This window comes from Ornithorhynchus anatinus, chromosome 1 (genome assembly GCF_004115215.2).
Source record: "Ornithorhynchus anatinus isolate Pmale09 chromosome 1, mOrnAna1.pri.v4, whole genome shotgun sequence".
Classification (NCBI taxonomy): Eukaryota; Metazoa; Chordata; class Mammalia; order Monotremata; family Ornithorhynchidae; genus Ornithorhynchus; species Ornithorhynchus anatinus.
Window position 1 is genome coordinate 114,578,826 of NC_041728.1, and position 23,667 is coordinate 114,602,492.

At 49.7% G+C, this 23,667-nt stretch overlaps 1 protein-coding gene across 1 annotated transcript; it reads right to left on the reverse strand.

Annotated features, from left to right (window-relative positions):
- Positions 1 to 10,179: 10,179 nt before the first annotated feature.
- Positions 10,180 to 23,226, reverse strand: SSR3 (signal sequence receptor subunit 3). The gene is made up of 5 exons (XM_029069906.1): positions 23,061 to 23,226; positions 19,126 to 19,252; positions 14,209 to 14,307; positions 12,150 to 12,281; positions 10,180 to 10,830 (listed from the first exon to the last, which is right to left on the reverse strand). The coding sequence occupies exons 1-5, from the start codon at positions 23,191 to 23,193 to the stop codon at positions 10,764 to 10,766; spliced, it is 558 nt and encodes a 185-aa protein (XP_028925739.1). The 5' UTR covers positions 23,194 to 23,226; the 3' UTR covers positions 10,180 to 10,763.
- Positions 23,227 to 23,667: the final 441 nt, after the last annotated feature.

Sequence of the window (23,667 nt, forward strand, 5' to 3'; positions counted from 1 at the left end):
TATTTATTTGTATCTAAGTCCGTCTCCTCCGCTCCAGACTGTGAGCTTATTGTGAGTGGGGAATATCACTGCGCATTGCTTTTATTGTACTTTCCCAAGCGCTTAGTACAGTGCTCTGCACGAAGTAAGCGCTCAATAAATACAACTGAATAAATGAATGAATGAACCCAATTCGCTTGTATCAACCACAGTGCTTGGTTCAGTGCCTGGCACAAAGTAAGACCTAACAAATACCACAATTATTATTATTAATAATAACAATAGACACATTCCCTAGACACATTCCCCGCCCGCAACAAACTTACAGCCTAGAGGGAGAGACAGGCATTAATATAAATAAATTACAGATGCGAGCATTTATTCAGTTCATTCAATCATATTTATGGAGCACTTACTATGTGCAAAGCACTGTATTCAGCATTTTGGAAAGGACAATATAACAATAAACGGGAAATATTCCCTGCCCACATCGAGCTTTCTAATAAATGCCATTTAAATTCTCCCGATCCCAAGAGAAAAATCAGCATGAGAAGAAAGTTTCACGGTGGGCACAATCTAGGTGCTCCCCAGAAACTAGGTTATTTGCAAAACTATACAACTCTTTGTAAAAGCCTAATAGCCTTGTTAAGAAACAGGAGGCTACATTCAAGAGACATGGAAAAAAAAATAATCAGTGTTGCCTAAAGCCAAAAGGAAGTGACACCTGAAAACAGGAAGAATAAAAATCCGTTACTCTTCAAAACAGACGGAAAACGTAAATACCACAGTACTTTACAAGCACACATTCCATAGTGCAGTTTTTCGGGTCCTGGTCGAACTGGACCCTTAGCAATCTGCAGCTAAGCAATGGAAAAGTTTTTCATCAACTAGGTGAAGCATCTGGGCATCCGCAGAAGAACTATTAGCCTAAAAAATCACCTCCTGCCACTTTAGAGATGGCTGGTTCCCAGCAAAATTCTATTCCCGAAAGAGTAAGGTGTGATGCCAAGAGTTTGATTTTCCATCTAATTCCCATTAAGTTGGTGCTATGGTGCATCAGAACGGTTTCCGACCCCCTTTCTCCACCCCCTGAAAAAGGAAGCCAGTTGATTAATGATAAATTATACATTTCTTTTAAAGTTTTCCTTCAGATACCATGGTCAGTCCAAGAGTCTACTGTACAGTGTACATGAGCTGAGTCGCTCTATATCGGCAACCGCAATCTAAATCATACATTTGCTTGGAGACAATAAAAGCATTCGGTGCAACTGATCCTCTAATGAGAAACAATGTATTATTCACTCCTTCCTGAGAAGTCAAAGTTCCAGTCAGGGGGAAAGGGCATTAGCGAAGGACTGGAGGAGGGAACGTGAAAAACGAGACACAGTTCGAAGGTGAGCTCCAGAGCAAAGAGTGCGAGCTGGGGTATGGTGGGAGAGGTGAGTAAATAATTACAGTCATGATGGTATTTAGGAGAGAGCTGATGAACAGCTTAAAGCCAATGGTCAAGTGCTTTTGCTTGATGCAGAGAGGAATGGAAGTTTTTGAGATGTAGGAAGATTGATGTTTAGGGGAATGATCTGGGCTGCAGCGGAGTAAAGGATGGACTGGAGAGAGGAGAGGTTGGAAACTGGAGACCTAAGCCAGTGAGAAGGCCGACGCAGTGCTTTAAACTGGGCACGGACCACGGCTGCAGCTGTCTGGAAAGCGGAAAAGGTGAACCCGGGAAATTGGGAGGATAAACCCGCAGAACATAGCGACAGGCTGCCTGTGAGTTGAAAGAGAGCGAGAAGTCAAAGATAAGCCAAGGCGGTGGGTTTCTGAGACAGGAAGCATGGTGATGTTAACTGTGATGGCCAAGTTAGGGTCTCCTCCTTGCTTCTGGTACTAGCAGGTCTCCAGTAATTTCCTCAGGCTGAAGTAGAGTCTGTCAGCCCTTCCCTATCCCATTCCGGCCAACTTTAGGCATTTCTGCTGATGATTGAAGACATTCAGCAGTGTAGCTCAGTGGAGAGAGCACAGCCCCGGGAGTCAGAGGAGCTGGGTTCTAATCCCAGCGCTGCCACCTGACTGCTGTGTGACCTCACTTCACTTCTTCATGCCTCAATTTCCTCATTTGTAAAATGGGGAATAAATCCTACTCCCTCCTCCTATCATCATTATAATCATCATCATCATCACTGGTATATATTGCGGGCTTACTGTGTATAGAGCTCTGCGTGGCATAGTGGATAGAGCACAGGCCTGGGAGCCAGGTCATGGGTTCTAATCCCAGCTCCACCACTTGTCCGCTGTGTGGCCTTGGGCAAGTCTCTTCACTTCTCTGGGCCTCAGTTAACTCAACTTTATAATGGGGATTGAGACTGTGAGCTGCACATGGGTCAGGGATTGTGTCAACATGATTTGCCTGTACTCATCCCAGCACTCAGTACAGTGCCTGGCACACGGTAAACTCTTAACAAATATGACAATTATTATTACTAAGCACTTGGGAGAGTACAATGTAACGTAGTTAATAATAATAATGGTATTTGTTAAGTGCTTACTATGTGCCAAGCACTGTTCTAAGCACTGGGGGAGTTACAAGGTGATCAGGTTGTCCCACATGTGGCTTACAATCTTAATTCCCCAATTTAAGATGAGATAACTGAGGCACAGAGAAGTTAAGTGACTTGCCCAAAGTCACACAGCTGACAAATGGCGGAGCGGGAATTAGAAACCATCACCTCTGACTCCCTAGTCCATGGTCTTTTCACTAAGCCGCGCTGCCTCTAGACGGTAGACATGTTTCCTACCCACAACAAGCATACAGTCTAGAGGAGAAGACATCTATTCATTTATTCAATCATATTTTTCGAGCTCTTATTCGGTGCAAAGCACTATACTAAGCGCTTGGGAGAGTACAATACATCAGACGTTCCCTGCCCATGATGAGCTCATAGTCTAATATTAATTTCTGTCCTCTAGACTGTGAGCCCCATGGGGGAAAGGGACCATGTCCAACCTAATTATCTACCCCGGCACTTTGTTCAGTGCTTGGACTATAGTAAGCGCTTAACGAGTCCCACAATTAATGAATTGTCAGCAGAAAAGTTTTCAACTGGAGGCGCCGTCTCCTTGGAGATACTTGAAAGCATCAGTGTGAATACCACCACGATGGCACCCATGGAGACAGGCAATGGAACTCCAGGATTCCACGAAGAATAAACCACAGGGGGAGAAATGGAACAGGACTGGCTGCGGGCCGCTGGCCCTCGGAGTTCGTGTCCTGCTCGGGTCACGGGGAGCCTGCCGTGAAAACGCAGGCCCCGGGAATGAACTGCAACTGGACCAGTAGTAGGAGCGTTCTTCTCCTCTCTCAATCATCAAACACATTTATTGGTCTGGATGCAGACCACTCTACTGAGCTCTTGGGAGAGGACAAGAAAAAAGAGTCGGTAGACACCATCCCAGACCACAGTGAGTTTATAGTCTAGAGGGAATCTTCAGTCTCCTGCTCCGGTTGCCACACTCTCTCTCTCTCTGCTTATTTCCTCAGCCTGTATAACTCAGCACCATTATATGGTGGGGTGGGGGGGGGGATGTTTGTGTATGTAGAGGGTGGGGGAGCGGGGCAGGGATAGAGGGGAAAGGGAGAGGGTATGTGGCGAGGGGGAAGGACCTCAAGACTTCAGAGACCCAGCCTCTCCGAACTGTGACGATTCCTCTTTTTAACAGATGACCTCTCCCCAGAATTGCCTTGAATTTATTATTTCCTGCCAAATCCTTAGTTGTTTCATGGAATTTTCCCCTTGAATACTTGGGTCAAGAGTCTGAGATTTACAACATATATCACAAAGGGCGAAATCACCAAGGAAGATGGAATTCATTGGTGGAGGGCCAGCCTACTCAGAAGGAAGCAACCCCGTACCCCAAATCCTCGGCCAGAGGCACAGAGTAGAAGCTCCCCTTCTTCCGTTTCTCACATCTCTTCCTTCCCTGGGATAGAATTCACAGAGAACACGTCACGTCTGTTTGGGTGGGGAAAATGCCGACCAGCATGGTCCCCGATCGAGAGGCTCCCAGATGACGATGAAAACGGGGCAGCACGGAAGACGACAAGCTAACACGGCACCCGAATATCACCGCTAATTCCACTTATGACATGGGGAATCTAGGGAGAAATAGGGCGAGGCTTTTGCTAATTTGCATTTTGAGGAATCCTTTCAGCAAGTGGATCGCTCCCTTCCCAAAGCCAGCAAAACGCCTTTGATTCAGCCGAACTCCTGGGTCTGTTTATTGTTGTGTTGTATTCTCCCAGGTGTTCAGTACAGTGCTCTGCACACAGTAAGCGCTTAATAAATACAATGGACGGACTGCTAGTCTTGGCAGTGCCCCCAAGTCACTTACCCAAAGGGTCTGCTTTATCAATGGTATTTTTTTTCATTTGTATTTGTTAAGCCCTATGTGCCAGGCACTGTTCCAAGCGCTGGGGTAGATACCAGGTAGTCAGGTTGGACACAGTCCATATCCAACAAGGGGCTCCCATTTTATAGATGTGGTAACTGAGGACCAGAGAAGTTCAGTGACTTGCCCGAGGTAACACAGCGGACAGGTGGTGGAACGGGGACTAGGACCCAGATCCTTCTGCCTCCCAGGCCCATGCTCTAACCACTAGACCACAGTGCTTGCTGTGTGCAGGGCACTGTACTAAGGGCTTAGGAGAGCATAATACTCTCCTACTGATTAGGCTGTAAGCCCGTCAATGGGCAGGGACTGTCTCTATCTGTCGCCGATTTGGACATTCCAAGCGCTTCGTACAGTGCTCTGCACCTAGTAAGCGCTCAATAATTGAATGAATGAGTATAATACAACAGAGCCGGTAGATCTGTTCCCTTTCCATAACAAATTTACAGTCTAGACGGGGTGATAGACATTAATATAAATAAGTTACGGATATGTACCCAAGTGCTGTGGGGGTGATGGTGGGGTGTACACCCAAGTGCCCGAAAGGGTCCAGATCCAAGGCACAAAAGGGAAAGTGAGTCAGAGAAAGGGGAGCTGATCCAGGAAGGCCTCTTGGAGGAGATGTGACCTCAGTAAGGCTTTAAAGATGGGGAGAGTGGTACTGCAGCAAGCACATATGGAGGGGCAGGGAGCTCCAGGCCAGAGGGAGGACATGGGAAAGAAGTCGGCAGCGAGATAAGTGGGATCTGTTGCAGTGTGAGCGCACTGTGGGCAGGGAATGAGTCGGTTTATTGTTGAATGGTACTCTCATTCACTCATTCGATTCATTTTTATTGAGCACTTACTGTGTACAGAGCACTGTACTAAGCGCTTGGGAGAGTACAACAATAAAGAGACACGTTCCCTGCTCACAACGAGCTCACAGTCTAGAGGGGGAGATTGGCATTAATAGAAATAGATGAACACATTACAGATATATACATATATTTCAAGTTTCTTTACACCAGAATGGCAACGGTGGCTCGTTCGATGGACCCTGAATTAGAAGGAAAATGCCAAAAATTCCTGGTCTCAATCCAAGGCTCTAGTGGGTCGCATTTCAAGTCAAGCCTGGACTTGAACCTCAATTGAAGTTCGGTCTTCTTCTGTTCCCAGAATTGATGGCAGCTTACACAAATGAAAATCCCACCCACCATCCCGGAAATGTGAGGTTTATTATTTACTTCCTCTCTGCTATTCTAATGACATCTCATTTTTTAGACTTTGCATTTTATTTTTCTAAAGCACTATCGCGTCGATTTTACAACCTTCCTGGGAAGGATGAGGAAACTGGGGACCAGAGATGTTAAGTGACTTGCCCACGGGCACACAGGAGGCCAGAGGAAGAGCTGGGTCTAGATCTGTGGATTCCTGACACCCATGGCTCAGTGGAAAGAGCATGGGCTTGGGAGTCAGAGGTCATGGGTTCGAATCCCCACTCTGCCACTTGTCAGCTTTGACACTTAACTTCTCTGTGCCTCAGTTACCTCATCTGTAAAATGGGGATTAAGACCGTGAGCCTCAGGTGGAACCTGATCACCCTGTATCTCCCCCAGCACTTAGAACAGTGCTCTGCACATAGTAAGTGCTTAACAAATACCAACATCGTTATTATTGCTTTCTACCAGACCATGCTGCCGAGGGCTTGTCACCCCCCTCTAGGCCGTAAGCTTGTTTTGGGCAAGAAACAGGTCTACCCACTTTATTGTACTGTGCTCACCCAAGAGCTTAGTACAGTGAGCACACACTAAGCACTCAATAAATACCATTGACGATGATGAAATGGACCTGAACTGAAATCATTCAGTATGACTTATTATTGGAAGGAAAGTTGGAAAGGTATTCCCAGGGACATAGGAAAATTCAGGAGAAATTTGGTCCCCAAAAGCAAGTTTCACCTCACTGCTCTCACTCGATCAGGTTACTTAGGACACAGTTTCAAGGGAAATTATTCTGTAGGGAAAATCAATCAGCCAATCATTCTGTGCCCATTTCCTCATCTCTAATCTGTATCTTCCATTTAGACTGTGAGCTCCATGTGGGACAGGAACTGTGTCTAAACTTGATTGCATTGTATCTACCCCCAGCATTTAGTACAGTGCTTGGCTTAAATAACACAATTTTTATTATCAGTAATAGTAGTGATAATAATAATAATTATGGTATTTGTTAAGTGCTTACTATGTGCCAGGCACTGTACTGTAGATAGGAGGCAATCAGTTTGGTCATAGTCTCTGTCCCACATAGGTCTCATAGTCTGAATCCCCATTTTACAGATGAGGCAACCTGGGCACAAAAAAGTGAAGTGACTCATCCAAGGTCACACAGCAGACAAGTGGCGGAGCCAGGATTAGAACCCAAGTCCTCCTGACTCCCAAGGTCGGTGCTAATAGTAATAGTATTCCCTTTTCCGCTCTCTTAAGAAACAAGCAACTCTGATGGGTAATTGAAAAGTCAAGTCCGCATGGGGCACATGCATTTTCTGAGGATTCTTTTCCCCTGGCAACTGCTGCTCGACCAGCCAGATCCGCGGAGGATAAAATCTAACCCTCAGCGCCAAACCAACGTTCAGCCCGGACTGACAGACAACCTCGTACGTAAACCTACCCGGGGAAGGGGCGGACAGTGCAGCGCTTGGATCCCAGGTAGCCTTCCCAGCATGTGCTCTTCCCTCCCCACCACCTGCGTATTCCAGAGAGGCCAGATAGGCTGGTGGCTAGGGAAGGGCATCGGCTAGAATCCATCCGTGCGAGGGCCAAACGCCTCTCGGCTGATCCTCCCGAATCACCAGACGGTCCCTCGGCTAGCCGCAAACCTCCCTCTCGTCGGGTTGAGAACGAGGCCACGTCTGCCGTTACGGAGAGGCAACCAGTGCCTCGAGGCTTTTTTTTCCTCCCCGTCAACAAGCATTGATTGCCCCCAATGCAGACCTGGCCAACGTGTTGGGCGGGGTCATTTTTAGATGTCGTTTGACAATTTTTCTTGGCCGCCATCAAGTGAGTCGATTCAGTAGATTTCCAGAAACTTTTTTGTCCAAGTATAACACCTCGATTCATCATCATCATCATCAAAAACCCTTGGGTGCTCCTAGCTGTGTGAACACTCTACAAGGTGAAGACACAAAGGAGACATGGTACCCGCCTTCTAAGAGCCTACAAAGCGGGAGCCTACAAAGAAAGACAACAACTGGCCACAACAGTGGTTCAGCCTCAGGAAAACCAATCAGTTGCGGTACTGAGCACTTACTGCGTGCAGAACACCGTACTAAGCGATGGAAGAGTACAACACGATAATGTAACGGACACATAAAACAGAGAGCCCCCGTCCATCCACGGCCAGTTTCACGTATGTTTACAGTGGGCCTAGAAGGCCCAAGGAGTCTTTCCCGGCCTTCTGCGTGGGCAAAAAAGCGATGATATTTGTGCCAAACACTGGGGTAGATGCAAGATCATCAGACGGGGCACAGTCCCTGTCCCACACGGGGCTCACGGTTCAAGTAGGAGGGAGAACAGGGATTGAATCTCCATTTTACAGATGAGGGACCTGAGGCACAGAGACACTAAATGCCTTGCCCAATGCCACACAGCAGACAAGCGGCATCTCCAGGATTAGAACCCAGTTAATCATATCTGAGCGCTTAACGCGTGCAGAACACTGCGCTAAGCGCTCGGGAGAGTTCTGTAGAACAATTAACAGACACATGCTCTGCCCACAGTGACTTTACAGTCTAGATGGGGAGAGTCCTCCGATTCCCAGACCAGGGCTCTTTCCACTAGGCCACACTGCATCCCCAACGGAAATCTTCCACGGATTCCCTCGGAATCACATCGGGTTCTGACGTGGTGGACTCTGACAAGCAAAACTTGGGGGTCTGAGGAAGGAGGAACAGAATTTCTGTGGAATCTGCGTGTTCCGCCATCTGGCCTCACCTGGGGCAGAGGTTCTGGTCAGTTGAGAGTGGACGGCCTGAGGCCAGTTAAAGTCATAGTAATATTTTAGCTTACACTCCGGCTGAGGTACTGGAAAAATTGAGCAAATCCTTTGTTTTGCTGGCAGAATTCAGTCCCTCCTGGAATGAGCCTGTGAGAAAATGGTCCAGAGGTTACCGCTCAACTTGGGCCGAATTAGGAATTCTCCTCCGGATGTTGCAGGGTAGTAGATTGGTCACAGGAGAGTTGGCAGGGAGCTGCTCCAAACCAAGCACCCTCAAAAAGAGCTAGTTCAAAACTGAGAAACAGTCCAAGGAAAGATTTTCATAGGAGAAGTGTAGTTTCTTCACTGTGAGCTCAATCAATGACTCGATCAGAGGAGCAGCATGGCTCAGTGGAAAGGGCGCCGGCTTGGGAGTCGGAGGCCATGGGTTCTAATCCCAGCTCTGCCGCTTGTCTGCTGTGTGACCTTGGGCAAGCCACTTAACTTCTCTGTGCCTCAGTTACCTCATCTGTAAAATGGGGATTAAGATTGTGAGCCCCAGGTAGGACAACCCGATTACCTTGCATCTACTCCGGTGCCTAGAAAGTGCTTGGCACATAGTAAGCACTTTATTGTATTTGTTAAGCGCTTACTCTGGGGCAGGGACTGTACTAAGCGCTGGCGTAGGTACAAGCTAATCAGTTTAGACCCATCTGGTCCCACATTGGGCTCACCGTCTTAATCCCATTTTACCAAATGAGATAACTGAGGCACCAAGGAGTGAAGTGACTTACCCTAGGTCATGCAGCCAAGCGGCAGAGCTGGGATTAGAATCCAGGTCCTTCTGCTTTATTGAACGCTTACTATGTGCGGACCACTGTACTAAGCACTTGGGAGACTACAGTCTAACGGACTCGGTAGACACGCTCCCTGTCCACAGCGAGTTTACAGTCTAGGAGGGGGGAAGCTTTTCTCGGTGTCCAGCAGCTGCTGGAGCCAAGAGCGAGACGGAACGGGAATCCGCAAGGCTGACTTACCTGATACGGCTCGAGAGGAAGGCCGCCAAACACAACTTCACAGGCTGCCAGAGAACCCCGATCTCAGGTTAGAATTGTATCTCGGCCGTCGGACTTGGCTTGGTAGAGCACGCTTGTACTTCTCTGCGTCCCTCCGGGGACCAGGTGAGGTCACCGAGACCATGCTGTTGGCAAGGCTGGTGGGGCTGGGGTTTGGGTGACTTCCCCTTGTTACCCAAAACTATTCAAGGAGGAGTGACATGGCCTAGTGGAAAAAGCACGGGTCGGTCAGGGGACCCGTGTTCTAATCCTACCTCCACCACATGCCTGCTGTGTAACCTTGGGCAAGTTATTCAACTTCTCTGGACCTCACTTCCCTCACTGAATATAGGACTCAGTGCCTGTTCCCTCTACTTGGATTGTGAGTCCTACGCGGGACAGGGACTGTGTCCGATCAGGTTATCTTGTACCTTCTCTGGCACTTAGACACAGTGTTTAACACAGAGTAAGCGCTAAATATCTTTATTGTTATTAAGGGTGCCTGACCCCATCCCCCTACCCAGATTGGCCACAGGAAGGGTTGATCCTTCACGCTGACGCCACGAAGCGAAATTCTAAAATTTCTCCTTCAGACAGCCCCAATCTGTCCAGCCCAGCCCTCATCCATCAGCCTACACTTTATTTTTAGGCCATTTCCACAGTTGCCAACAATCTCAGCTAAAAAAAGAAAAAAAAAAGAAAAAAGAGAAAGAATTCCAACTTTCAAAACAGCCCAGAGTCCAGGAAGTCATGTTTCCAACTTTTTATTATTAAAGGATTTTAAAATACAAGATCGGGAACAGTTTGCAGGTGGGTGGGATGGATCTTTCTTGAAACTTCAATGAGTTAAGGCTCCCGATCAGATGAGAAAAACCAGGCTTGATTTTCATATTTATGTTGGGAAGAAAAAAAGTTGTCATTCTTGAAATACGGAGAACAAGTTATTAACTTCTTACTGCCATTACAACTAACAGCAGCCCAGCCCAGGTTACGGTGACCTCTGACAAGTCCAAGAAACAAATTGTTTTCTTCTCTAATTGACATGATTATGACAAGGCAGTTTCCCCGTTTAATATGTGACCTGGTACACTGAGTTTTCTTTTTAATTTATTTTACTTCAACAATCTGTCAAGCCAGCTGAAAATCAAAGCTTTGTATTTAAAAAAAAAAAAAAAAATGTGCTTGGTCAAAAAACAAAGCAAAAGAACTTCCAGCCTTCAAACTCTACAAAACAGTTCCCACCAGGCCCCTCCCCGGAAGGACCACTTTAGCATTTCCACCTCCCCCAGCCCACCCATAACAAAAGAGCAGATGGGCGGCATCCTCCTCGGGCTATTTGGAGCCAGTAGACAACAGGGCAATCAACCCAGAAGAAGCACTTATGGTCAGAATATAGTTTCTGAGAAGGCAAGAGTTAAGGCACAACTTTAAAAGCATCGGATTCAATCTCCCCACACAGCCCCCGTTCTACCTCGGCGTGAGCTGCTCAATCCCAACAACGCTGCTGAAACCTCTGAAGTCTAAAAATGTGCTCTAGAGAGGGAGGATTTTGAGGCTTGAAAAGCAACAGGAGCAGGAAATGTGTTGCAACCGGAGTGAGAAAATCAAATATTTTAGGTGGAAGTCTAGACTACCAGGACGCCTATCTGAATCCCCTTGAGTCTTGCAAAAGTCATTATACAGGGCTGAGGACAGGGAGGGGGAAACTGGCCCACTTCCTCAATCGACCTCAGGGCCTGTGGGGGTGTTTCGTGGAGGAGGAGTGAAGCTAAAGGCAGAGGGAAGGGGTCAAGTATTCAGTTTCGTCTGAGGGCCAAAGACCAAACTGGTGAGGCTGTGGTGGGTCACTCCACCCCCGCCAGGGAACAGGAGGGGAGAAGTGGAGGTGGATGGGACTTGAAGTGCAGGAGTGCGGCCACCTCGGCCCCTTCCCGGTTTCGAGGCAGCTGCCGCTGCGGTGAGCCACCCCCACCCCCACCGGGGAACGGGAAGGAAAAGGGGGAGGTAGATGGGACTTAGAAGTGCAGCCACTTCCGCCGGCCCCTTTCCGATTTCGAGGCAGCTGCCGCTGCGGTCGGCCGGCCATCCCCACGTGCCAACGTCCTCCCCCGTTCTCGGGGCCAGCTGCGTTGCTGCTTACAAAACCGGCCCCGGGGCGCGTACAAAACGGGGCCCCTAGCGCCGGCGGACCGGTAGTTCTGCACAGGGAACCAAGGGAAGACGACAGGCCTCTGGCCCGTCGCCTCAAGACGGGAATTTAAAAGTGGACCGGTCTTAGGGGAATCGACGCAGGGACCTTAGTCAGCTCGGCTGCTCTAATACAGCCTCCATTTTACCCCAAAAACATCACTGGGAGGTGACAAATCCTCACCACGTTTGAGAAATCTCAGAGAAAACCAATCTTCTGTTATCGAGGGTGCAAATTCTGCTCTAGGGACGTCACTCGGACCGGTCCCCAAGTCCTCGGAGGTCTACTTTGAGTGTCTCTCCACGACTTCGTTCCCTAGTCACAATGAACGGAATTATCCTTTCCCATGGCATCCATACAGGTGCCCGAAGGCCAGAATGCTTGGTGGGCTAAATAAATAGAAAGAACATGCAAATGTTATTTCTCGATGGAAAGTTGCCAAAGAGCACTGGGGGACAGGACGACGGAACACTGGCTAATTCCAATCTTATCCCAAGGGTTTTAGAACGTTCAAGCCGAGGAAAGGATACACCGTGGGGTTGAAGTTCTTCAGGACAAAGAACGAAGCGATGATGACCAAGACCAGGAAGAGGGTGTTGTTGTAGAAGATGGAAAACGTCGTGGCTTCGTAATCGGCGACTTCGTTTTTCTTCCACAAGATTCTGCGTGTGAACAGAAACCGGACGGACCGTTCACAGGTGCCAAAGGCGCGGAGACCGGAACCTGGCTCGAACGACTCCGAGGCGGGGTGGCCCAGGGGATTTCAGGGGTTAAAATGTTATTTGCTGAAACTGAATTCCCAAGGACAGATCATTCTGTCAGACTCCTGCCCAAATTCCCCACATTCCTCGAGGCCAAAGTGGCAGCGACTGGTACGAATGGCATTCACCAAATGCACCACACTAAGTGCTTGGGAAAGTACAACAGAAGCAAGGGGCACTTTCCCAGCCCACGGGGAATATCCCGGGCACTTCCGTCTACCTAATCTATTCAACTGCATCTTCGATTATTTATTCTGACCACTCTACCTTCTAAATAACTTTCTGTCTTTTATCAACGATATTTGTGAAACGATTACTTTGTGCCAGGCACCGTACTAAACGCAGGGGTGGAGCCAAGCAAATCGAATTGGACACAGTCCCTGTCCCATATAATAACAGAAATTACGTTCTTTAAGTGCTTACTATGTGGCAGGCACTGTACTAAGCGCTGAGGTGGATACGAGCAAATCAGGTGGACCACAGTCCCTGTCCCACGTGGGGCTCCCAGTCTCAATCCCCATTTTCCAGATGTGGTAACTGAGGCCCAGAGAAGTTAAGCGACTTGTCCGAGGCCACAAAGCAGACAAGCGGCGGAACCGGGATTAGAACCCATAAATTTCAGACTGTCAGGCCCGTGTTCGAGCCACTGTGCCACGTCCCCCGCCCCGGTGACCCTCGTGGAGAGAAAATCTTTCACTTCTTTATGGTGTCGGAGTGGTAGCAGGCATAGCATTGGCAAGATTGAGTGCCCACTTGGTGTGATGCACTATACTAGGAAAATGCAGACAAACCAAGTGACATGAAACCGGCCCACAGGGAACTTATCCTCTAGGAGAGGACAAGATATCAACACCTCCTGTGGTCATCATAAATCCAGCAGGGTGCTAATGAGGGGTACTTCCCAAACCACCGAAACAAGTCACACTCCGTAAATATTACTACTATGGGAGCCTACCCAAACATGTATCTGTTGCATTTTCCCCTCGAGATCCCGTATTCTAGCCTAGCAATCGTATCTCCACAGGCGGGATCGTTTCTTATGTGTTGCTTTGTACAGGTGCTCAGATAAAAAAAAAAAAGGGTGATCATTCAAGTTTGTATATTAAGCCATTTTCTCAGGATGGCGTGCTCGGGGAAGACGTCTGGACTGTGAGGCAGCCCTTCTCCTTTCCCCTCCCCGGGAAGCTAAAGCGTTCAGGATTGGAAAGCTACCCTTTTCCTCCTCCTCCTCCTCTCCCCACTTCGCTCACCCCGAAAGTGGTCTTTGGGGCCTCTTACCTGCTTAAGTGGCCCTCGAGTTGCAAAATCCAAAACCCGCTGTCCTATGCTATCTGGCAGCTTGCAAGCATAGCAAATTCTTGATTGTTCCAGCGCTGGCGGATCAAGCCTTTGGCTCTTCTCCTTTCGCTAGTCTGAAACTTGAGTATCTACTAAAAAACCCCTCTGCTAACAGGGACTCAGGGAAAGCGGCGGGAGTCCATCATGCCTGTGCACAGGCAGCTGCTCTGGTGAATGGTTTCAAGTGGGAGGAGTCTGGGGGGATTAACTGGGATTCTACATTATCCATGTATTCCCGTCACCCATTAGCATGGATTATGCTATAAGCAACTCCCGAAAAGCTGTCCTACTTGCTCCTTGGAAAGCTCTCTTTGGAATCTCTACAAGCAACCCTTCAGCACTATTGCTTGGCTCTCCAAATTACAAAAGCCAAAAATCAGGATTTTGTTTCTCTTTAGAAGTACTTTACTGGGGTACTCTTTGCCCAAGGAGGCGACCCTCTAAGTACCTTTCCAGTAAAGCGTCTCCCCCTTTACCCAAGGAGTCTAACCTTTCATCCTTCTCCTTCCGAGACATCTTCCGATTGTCAGCCTCAGAAAGTTTGCGAGTAACTTCCTTGGAAACGGCATCCTCTCTCTTCTGAGCTACTCTGTTTAAAAAAATAAGGAAAAAAATGAATGACCAAACAATAATAATTATGGTATTTGTTAAGTGCTTACTATATGCCAGGCACTGTTCTAAGCCCTGGGGTAGGTACGGTGTAATCAGGTTGTCCCACAAGGTGGTCACAGTCTCAAGCCCCATTTTACAGATGAGGTAACTGAGGCACAGAGAAGCGAAGTTACTTGCCCAAGGTCACAAAGCCGACAAGTGGTGGAACCGGGATTAGAACCCACGTACTCTGACTCCCAAGCTCATGCCCTTTCCACTCAGCCACGCTTGGTTCCCGGCACGCTTGGGGCACGAGGACTACACCCTCACACACACAAACACGTACACACACAGTTTGTTCTTGCAATTGAGCCCGGCAGCTCCGCAATGCTTTACGTTAGAAGAAAACATGTTGGACATAAAGTCCTGAGACCGGGGCTTGGAGTTTTGTAACATGAACAGCAAAACCCCCAGGGGAGGCTGAGGACCATGCTCACGCCAAGGCCTTGGAGGGCTTCCAAGGTTGCGATCGCTTTATCAAAGGGAGAGAGTACCTGGCAAACTAGATATGTACAATGGAAGCAGAAGTTAAGAGGCTTAAGGCTATTTCCCGGCATCGAGGAGACGACCTAGGCACCAACCAGTTCCACCGAACGAGACGTGAGACTGCTGCCCAATCAGGGCCAAAGGCCCCCAGTTCGGCTGCAAAAATAAACTCCCTTCTTTTAACTTCAAAATCTCAGGAGGATTTGGAAGTGGAGGAAATCAGCAGCAAATCTCAGCCTCTGGTGGCAAGATGAACGGTAAACTCCAAATCTGATTTTTAAAAGCACCATGTCACTAACCACCCTCTCAGGGAAACTGTATGCATTTTCAAGTTCCAAGAAACTTCCAGCTGTCTCTGGGGAATAGCCCTCCCTGCCCCCCAAAAGAAATGATCAGAACCCACCCCCTAGAACAGGAGCATGAAAATATGGTATTGGGGAAAGCCTATATGGAAGAGGCGACAGGGCCCATTTTGGGTTTGTTTTTTTCCTTCAGCTCTGCTGACTTATCTGAGTTTCCCTGAGGGCCTAGCCTTAAAACAAGCCATTTGGAATGGCCAATCCCAATGCCAGCCACTTGCCTAACCTGCTGTGGGAAATCCAGTATGCGGCAAAAAACGTCAGGGACCCAGTGATAACTTCCACAGAAAGCCCAGGACTTGCTTTCCAGTTCCCAAGCCCCACGGCAAGAGTCCCGATTCTGCACCTCCATCTCCTGCAGAGGAGAGAGGCCCTCCCACCTCCCCCTCCTCTGACCTTCCAACCCGGCTTTGTGCGGGCCTTCCCAGAGGGTCGCGAGAGTGGAGGGAGGAGATCCTGTGGGTCCCAAAGGGATCCGGGGTGGCCTGAGCAGTAAAGGCGAGGCCCCGAGTGAGCATTAGGGGGTCCAGGCCCCTCTCCGTCGCCTCCTCACATCAGTTCCCCACGGCTCTGTCTGGAACCGTGCCTCCACGGGGAATGGAATGAGAGTGCGATGCTGTTCATTCAACACTTCAGAGCTGACAAATGACACACTGAAATACAGACCCCGGGTGGTCTGGGACACTATAGGACCACCAGGACATCATCAGGCTGAGGAGGCCTCAGGTCTGCCCACTCCAGTAGGCCACAAGTGACCTGGGAAAAGGAGGAAGGGGGGAGAAGGAGAAGGAGAAAGAGGAAGAGGGGAGGAGGTAAAGGAGAAGGAGAAAAAGGAGGAGAGGAAGAGGAGGAGGAAGAGGATCAGCAAGAGGAGGGTCAGGAGAGGGCTTCCATGGAACTTGAACATCCCAGGGGGCTTGGAACAGGTCGGCACCTTTCAAAAGCTCCCCAAAGTAGAAGCAGGGTCCACTTCAGGCCAGTTACCCTTAGAACACCCACCAAGTGGAGCAGGTCCTCTGAAGAGGCCTCAAGCCAAACTGCCAGAGAACCAAAAAGCCACTGTCAAGTTTTATGGTGATGGTTGAGTTACCCAGGGTACCGGGGCAGGGTCCATCTCCTCCAATGGATTGATTCTAAGCTTCTTGAGGGAAGGTTCCTGCCTACTAGCTCAACTGGACTCTCCCAAGTGCTGAGATCAACGTTCTGTGCGGAGTAAGTGCTCACTAAATACCACTGATTGATTGGCCAAATTCCAGTCTGCCAGGAACTTGGACTGGCACAGCTCGGTGAAATGCTAACAAAAGCATCTTATCACATTGACAACGGGGCTGCCACTTCAAAAGTTTTTTTTTAATCTATTTAATCTACTTTAGGGGTGGTTTTTTTTTTTTAGTTTTTCTCCATTTTTCGGTGAGCCCCACATCTGAAATAAGCTCACTTTTAACACTATTTCTGATGACCCTCTTAGTGATATTGAACAAATTACAACTTCTGGCACTGCTTGTCAGTAACTGACTGTGTTACTGAAGATGAGAACATTTGATTTCATAGCTATGTGGCTATCCGTTCAACTTACTGCAACGAATCCGGCCGGTACAGAAGTCTCTACAGATAGTAAGTGCTCAATAAATATCACTGACTATTCGCCAGAAAAGTTCATAAGAAACATTCAAGACTGGACTAGTGACTACCTCTATGAAAAGATGCGCATAGATGTTTATTAGCAACCAGGGCAAACCTGATGCCTGAGAAAATATAAATAAATAATAATAAATATCCTATTCCTTAAAGGCACCGACACAATGACTTGCTAGCCAGATAAAAAGAGGTCCAATAACTATCTTTTCTAGTTTAACCCCTCGCTCGAGCCTGTAGTGGAATCAATGATAATAAGAATAATAATGATTGTGGTATTGGTAATTGCTTTGTATGTGCCAGACACTGTTCTAGACACTGGGGTAGATACAAGGTAATCCGTTTGGAGACCATCCCCGTCCCAACTGGAGCTCACAGTCTCCGTAGGGGCGAGAATGGTTATTTCGGCGCTGTTTTACAGACGAGGAAACTGAGGCACAGAGAAGTTAGGGGACTTGCCCAGGGACACACAGCTGGCAAATGGCAGAGTTGGGATATTAGAACCGAAATCCTCTGAATGCCTATTCGGTGCAAAACGCCAAGCCGTGTTCATGGAAACAAGGCCAGGGAGCTGGGGTAGTGATTCTTGAGGTAGGCCTCTCCTTGGCCCAGAGGGCAGGGCTCACACCCTGGGGTGCTGCCGGCCCTACTTCACCCCTTATAATCTGCTCCCCGTCTCCCTAAAAGCACCCAGGGCGGCAGCCGGGTGATAAAACGGAGATGGGCTAGAAGAGACTAAAATGCTCTGCACCGATCAATCCTATTTCTATCTGCTGACTCTGTACAGAGAGTCCCATAAACGCACTGGAAGAGGACAGCAGAGTTGGTTGGCACGATCCCTCTAGACTTGTAAGCTCATCGTGGGCAGGGAATGCTTCTGTCACCTCATTCAGTAGTATTTATTGAGCGCTTACTATGTGCAGAGCACCGTACTAGGCGCTTGGAATGGACAATTCGGCAACAGAGACAATCCCTGCCCAATAATGGGCTCACAGTCTAAACGGGGGTGACAGACAGTAAAGCAAAACACAACAAAACTTCATCAAGATAAATAATCATGGAGATATGCCCCTCATCAACCAAATAAATAGGGTGATAAAAAATATATAAAAATATGCACAGTGCTGAGGGGAGGGGAAAGGGGGAGGAGCAGAGGCGGGGGGGGGGGAGAGGAAGGGGAAAAGGAGTAGAGGGAAAGGGGGCTCAGTCTGGGAAGGCCTCCTGGAGGAGGTGAGCTCTCAGTAGGGCTTTGAAGAGGAGAAGAGAGTTAGTTTCGTTACCCTTCACATTCCCAAGAGCCTAGTACAGTGCTCTTTCACACAGCGAGCATTCCATAAATAGGACCGCCTGATGGACTACAGCCCCGCTCTCCAGGAGTTTACAATCGAGTAGGAATGGACTGTGACCCGGCCCGTTGTCGCCCGGGGTTTCCGGGAGGCCGACTGAGGGATGGCCAGCCAGCCCCTTGAATGCCGGCAGGTGGTGGCAGAAGCCTTCATTTCCCCCGCGGCGGGGCCCAGCCCCTCGCTAAGGGTGCAGTCGGCCACCCCTGCGATCCCCGGCCCCCAGAGCGGGGGCTGCCACGGACGGGGGTGGGCGGGCGGCACCGGCTGCACCCACGGCGGGGCGGAAGCAGAGAGGAGCCACCTCGTCCCGAGCAAAGCCGCTGTAATAATAATTATGTTGGTATTTGTTAAGCGCTTACTATGTGCAGAGCACTGTTCTAAGCGCTGGGGTAGATACAGGGTAATCAGGTTGTCCCACGGGAGGCTCAAAGTCTTAATCCCCATTTTACAGATGAGGGAACTGAGGCACAGAGAAGTGAAGAGACTTGCCCACAGTCACACAGCTGACTAGTGGCACAGCCGGGATTCGAACCCATGACCTCTGACTCCCAAGCCCGGGCTCTTGCCACTGAGCCAGGCTGCTTCTCTAGCCTCAGGCCTCACCACTCCCAACCCCCCACTCTTCACCGAAACAACCGGACCGGTCCGTGTGTACCTCATGCAAATTTCTGAAAATTCCCCTACACTACCCCGGCACCGATGGAACACCGCTCTAAATATGTCGGTTGGGGTTGAACGATTCCAGCTAACCCTAAGCAGACGTTTGTGGTGAAATCTGCCCAGTGGGGACTTGGAACAAATCCACGTTCTCTGGAAAAATCATCCCAGGAAACCCACTCGCTCCCCCGCAGACTGGTCCAGCGCACAAGACAGGGGCTTTGGTTTGGGGGGCGGGGAGGAGAGAAGGTGAGAAAAATAAATCACACTTACTTGTGTTTGAGAACAAACTTGACATTCTTGTATGCAAAAGCTACTAAGTAGGTGCTGACAAGAGTCATCACACTGTACAGAACAGCAGACTGGACAAGATCCATATGCCATATTCGCCAATACAGCCCTGCCAAGAACAAAAACGACGGTGGGTTCAAACTTTTTGGCTCGCGGTCCCGTCGACAACGGGTTCCAGAAGCTTTAGCGCTAACACTGGGCAGCACGGCCTAAGGGAAGGCGTACGGACCTGGGAGTCAGGAGACCTGGGTTCTAAATCCCAGCTCCGGAACTTGTCTATTACGTGAGGTTGGGCAAGTCGCTTAACTTTTCTTAGCCTCAATGTTCTCAACTGCGAAGTGGTATTAATTGCCCTCCCCTTGGACCCCGACCCCCACCTGGGACAGAGATAAAGTCCACAGGGAACTTACTCCATTGCTTAGGGCAGTGTTTAACACCCCTATTATGCTCTACCCCCCCTTCCCCTCCCCTCAGCTAAGCCCCCTTCCCCCACCTTCCCTCTGCTCCTCCCCCTCTCCCTTCCCCTCGGCCCTGTGCTCATTTGTAGGTATTTTTATGACCCTGTTTATTTTGTTAATGAGGTACAGATCCCCTTCATTCTATTTATCATGATTAAGTTGTTTTGTTTTTGTCCGTCTGCCTCCCCCCATTAGACTGTGAGCCCGTCAATGGGCAGGGACTGTCTCTATCTGTTGCCGAACTGTCCATTCCAAGCGCTTAGTACAGTGCTCTGCACATAGTAAGCGCTCCATAAATACTACTGAATGAATAAATGAATGAAAAGACAAACCCGGCCTAGGAGGCCCACGCTCGAGGATATCCACCAGAAGCAAGGAGAAGTCACCGGCCTAGGACTCCACTCCCTTTGAAATCCAGGCAAGTCCGGAAACAGCCCATCCCCATTTTTTCACTACCAGCTAATTCCGTGACTCTGGGTTTAGGGCAAACCCGGGGCGGCCCCTAGTTTTAATCCTCTCATCGGGAAAGTGTCCCGAGTGGGAAGATCACTGCGGGATCCAGGGGTTGGGACTGTCTGCTGTTTTACTTACTGCACACTCCCAAGCACTTAGTGCTCTGCACCCGCTAAGTGCTCAATCAAGACGACCGAACGAATGAATCCCTGCCACGCGTGCAGTGGCATTTTGTTAATGAGATGTCCATCGCCTTGATTCTATTTATCTGCTATCGTTTCAATGAGACGTTCATCCCCTTGATTCTATTTATCGCCACTGTTCATGTCTGTCCGTCTCCCCCGATCAGACTGCAGGCCCACCAAAGGGCAGAGACGGTCCCTGTTACCGATTTGTCCGTTCCAAGCGCTCAGTACGGCGCTCTGCACATACCAAGCGCTCAATAAATACTACTGAATGAATAAAATACTACTGAATAAACGGCATTTATTCAGCTCGTAGTGAGTGCAGAGCGCCGTCCTAAGCGCTTGGGAGGGCGCAACAGGGCTTTCATTCATTCAGGCGTATTTATGAAGCGCTCACCGTGTGCGGAGCACTGTACTAAGCGTTTGGAAAGTACAATTCAGCAGCAAATATAGAAAATCCCTGCCCCAACAAGAGGCTCACGGTCGGGAAAGGGGGAGACGGATGAGCTGACGATGTTTTTTCTCGGTGCCTTCCCTCTCCCCCTCGGAGCCGCTCCTTGTGCTGACGTGGCTCCTGGCTCTCTCCTCTCTGATTGTCTCCATCTGCTGCCGAACTGTACTTTCTAAGCGCTTAGCCGAGCGCTCTGCACACGGTAAGCGCTCGATAAAGTCTGAATTGAAAGTACGATCGCCTCTGCGCCCCAACTGTTCTCTCCAAGCGCTTAGTCCAGTGCTCTGCACACAATAAGCCCTGGGAACAGTGCTTGGCACATAGTAAGCGCTTAATAAATACTATGATGATTGAATAAATACACGATTGAATAAAACGAAGGAATGAGCGCTTAGTGTGTGTGTGTGTGTGTGTGTGTGTTTAGACTGGGAGCCCGTTGTTGGGCAGGGATTGTCTCTATCTGTTGCCGAATCGTCCCTTCCAAGCGCTTAGTGCAGTGCTCTGCACACAGTAAGCGCTCGCTCCATAAATCGACCGAAGAAAGGCATGCAGAGCACTGGGTTAAGCGTTGGGGAGAGGTGGGGAGGACGATGAGCAGCGTGGCTCGGCAGAAAGAGCCGGGGTAAGGAGTCAGAGGTCATGGGTTCCAATCCCGGCTCGGCCACCTGTCAGCTGGGTGACTTTGGGCCAGTCCCTTCACTTCTCTAGGCCTCAGTGACCTCATCTGGAAAATGGGGATGAAGACCGCGAGCCCCAGGTGGGACCACCTGATGATCCTCTATCTACCCCAGTGCTTAGAACAGTGCTCGACCTATAGTAAGCGCTTAACAAATACCAACATTATTATTGTTAAGACTGTGAGCCCCAAGTGGGGCCACCTGATGACCCTGTATCTCCCCCAGCGCTTAGCACAGTGCTCTGCCCATAGTAAACGCTTAACAAATAACATTACTATTATTAATAAGACTGTGAGCCCCACGGGGGACCACCTGATGACCCTCTCTCTCCCCCAGCGCTTAGCACAGTGCTCTGCACATAGTAAGCGCTTCAATACCAACATTATTAAGACTGCGAGCCTCACAGGGTACCACCAGATGACCCTGTATGTCCCCCAATGCCTAGCACAGTGCTCTGCACATAGTAAGCGCTTAAAATCAACATTATTAAGACTGCGAGCCTCATGGGGGACCACCTGATGACCCTCTCTCTCCCCCAGCGCTTAGCCCAGTGCTCTGCACATAGTAAGCGCTTCAATCCTAACATTATTAAGACTGTGAGCCTGACAGGGGACCCCCCTGTATCTCCCCCAGCGCTTAGCCCAGTGCTCTGCACATAGTAAGCGCTTCAATCCTAACATTATTAAGACTGCGAGCCCCACCTGATGACCCTCTTCCTTCCCCAGCGCTTAGCCCAGTGCTCTGCACATAGTAGGCGCTTCAATCCTAACATTATTAAGACTGTGAGCCTGACAGGGGACCCCCCCTGTATCTCCCCCAGCGCTTAGCACAGTGCTGTGCACATAGTAGGCGCTTCAAGCCAACATTGCGTGGCTCAGGAGAAGCAGCGTGGCTCAGTGGAAAGAGCACGGGCTTTGGAGTCAGGGCTCATGAGTTCGAATCCCAGCTCTGCCACTTGTCGGCTGTGTGACTGTGGGCGAGTCACTTCACTTCTCTGTGCCTCAGTTCCCTCATCTGTAAAATGGGGATGAAAACTGTGAGCCCCACGTGGGACAACCTGATTCCCCTATGTCTACCCCAGCGCTTAGAACAGTGCTCGGCACATAGTAAGCGCTTAACAAATACCAACATAAACATTATTAAGACTGCGAGCCCCACCTGATGACCCTCTTCCTCCCCCAGCGCTTAGCCCAGTGCTCTGCACATAGTAAGCGCTTCAACCCTAACATTATTAAGACTGTGAGCCTGACAGGGGACACCCCCGTATCTCCCCCAGCGCTTAGCACAGGGGACCACCTGATGACCCTCTCTCTCCCCCAGCGCTTAGCCCAGTGCTCTGCACATAGTAAGCGCTTCAATCCTAACATCATTAAGACTGCGAGCCCCACCTGATGACCCTCTTCCTCCCCCAGCGCTTAGCCCAGTGCTCTGCACATAGTAGGCGCTTCAATCCTAACATTATTAAGACTGTGAGCCTGACAGGGGACCCCCCCTGTATCTCCCCCAGCGCTTAGCACAGTGCTGTGCACATAGTAGGCGCTTCAAGCCAACATTATTAAGACTGCGAGCCCCACCTGATGACCCTCTTCCTCCCCCAGCGCTTAGCCCAGTGCTCTGCAGGCAGCCCCGAGCGGATGGAAGGAATGGGCGCGGGGCGTTGGGGGGGCGGGGGGGGGGGGCAAGCGGGGCTCACAGATGGGGATGGCGGAGACGATGAAGGCGTTCCCGAAGAAGAGCGCGGAGGACTTGGCCGACAGGTTGCGGCTGAAATCCTGGAGGAGCAGGTCCTCCTCCGACTGCTGCTTGGGGCCGCCCTTCGGAGCCATGGCGGCCGGGACCGACACAAGACGACGCCGCCGCCGCCGCCGCCGCCGCCGCGCATGCGCCGCCGCGCCCGTCCATCACCCCGCCGCTCCCCCAACCGACCAATCGCCAGCCCCCGACCCTCGGCCCCGCCCCCGGGAAGCGCGCGCGGGCACTTCCGCCGTCACGCCCCTGACACGTGGAAAAAGCCGGGGAGGGTTTTTTTTTTTTTTTTCTGCGAAAACTTTATTAGTATCCCCTGTTAGAGGGACACTACCATGACGAACAATCCATCCATCCATTCGTTCCTTCATTCATATTTATTGACCGCTTACCATGTACAGGGCACTGTACTAAGCGCTTGGAATGGACAGTTCGGCAGCAGAGACAATGCATCCGTTCCACTGGATTTATTTTCTGCTAAAACCTGATCAGCTCCCCTGTTAGAGCAATACTACTAATCAGAATGATTCACTCATTCATTCATTCAGATTTAT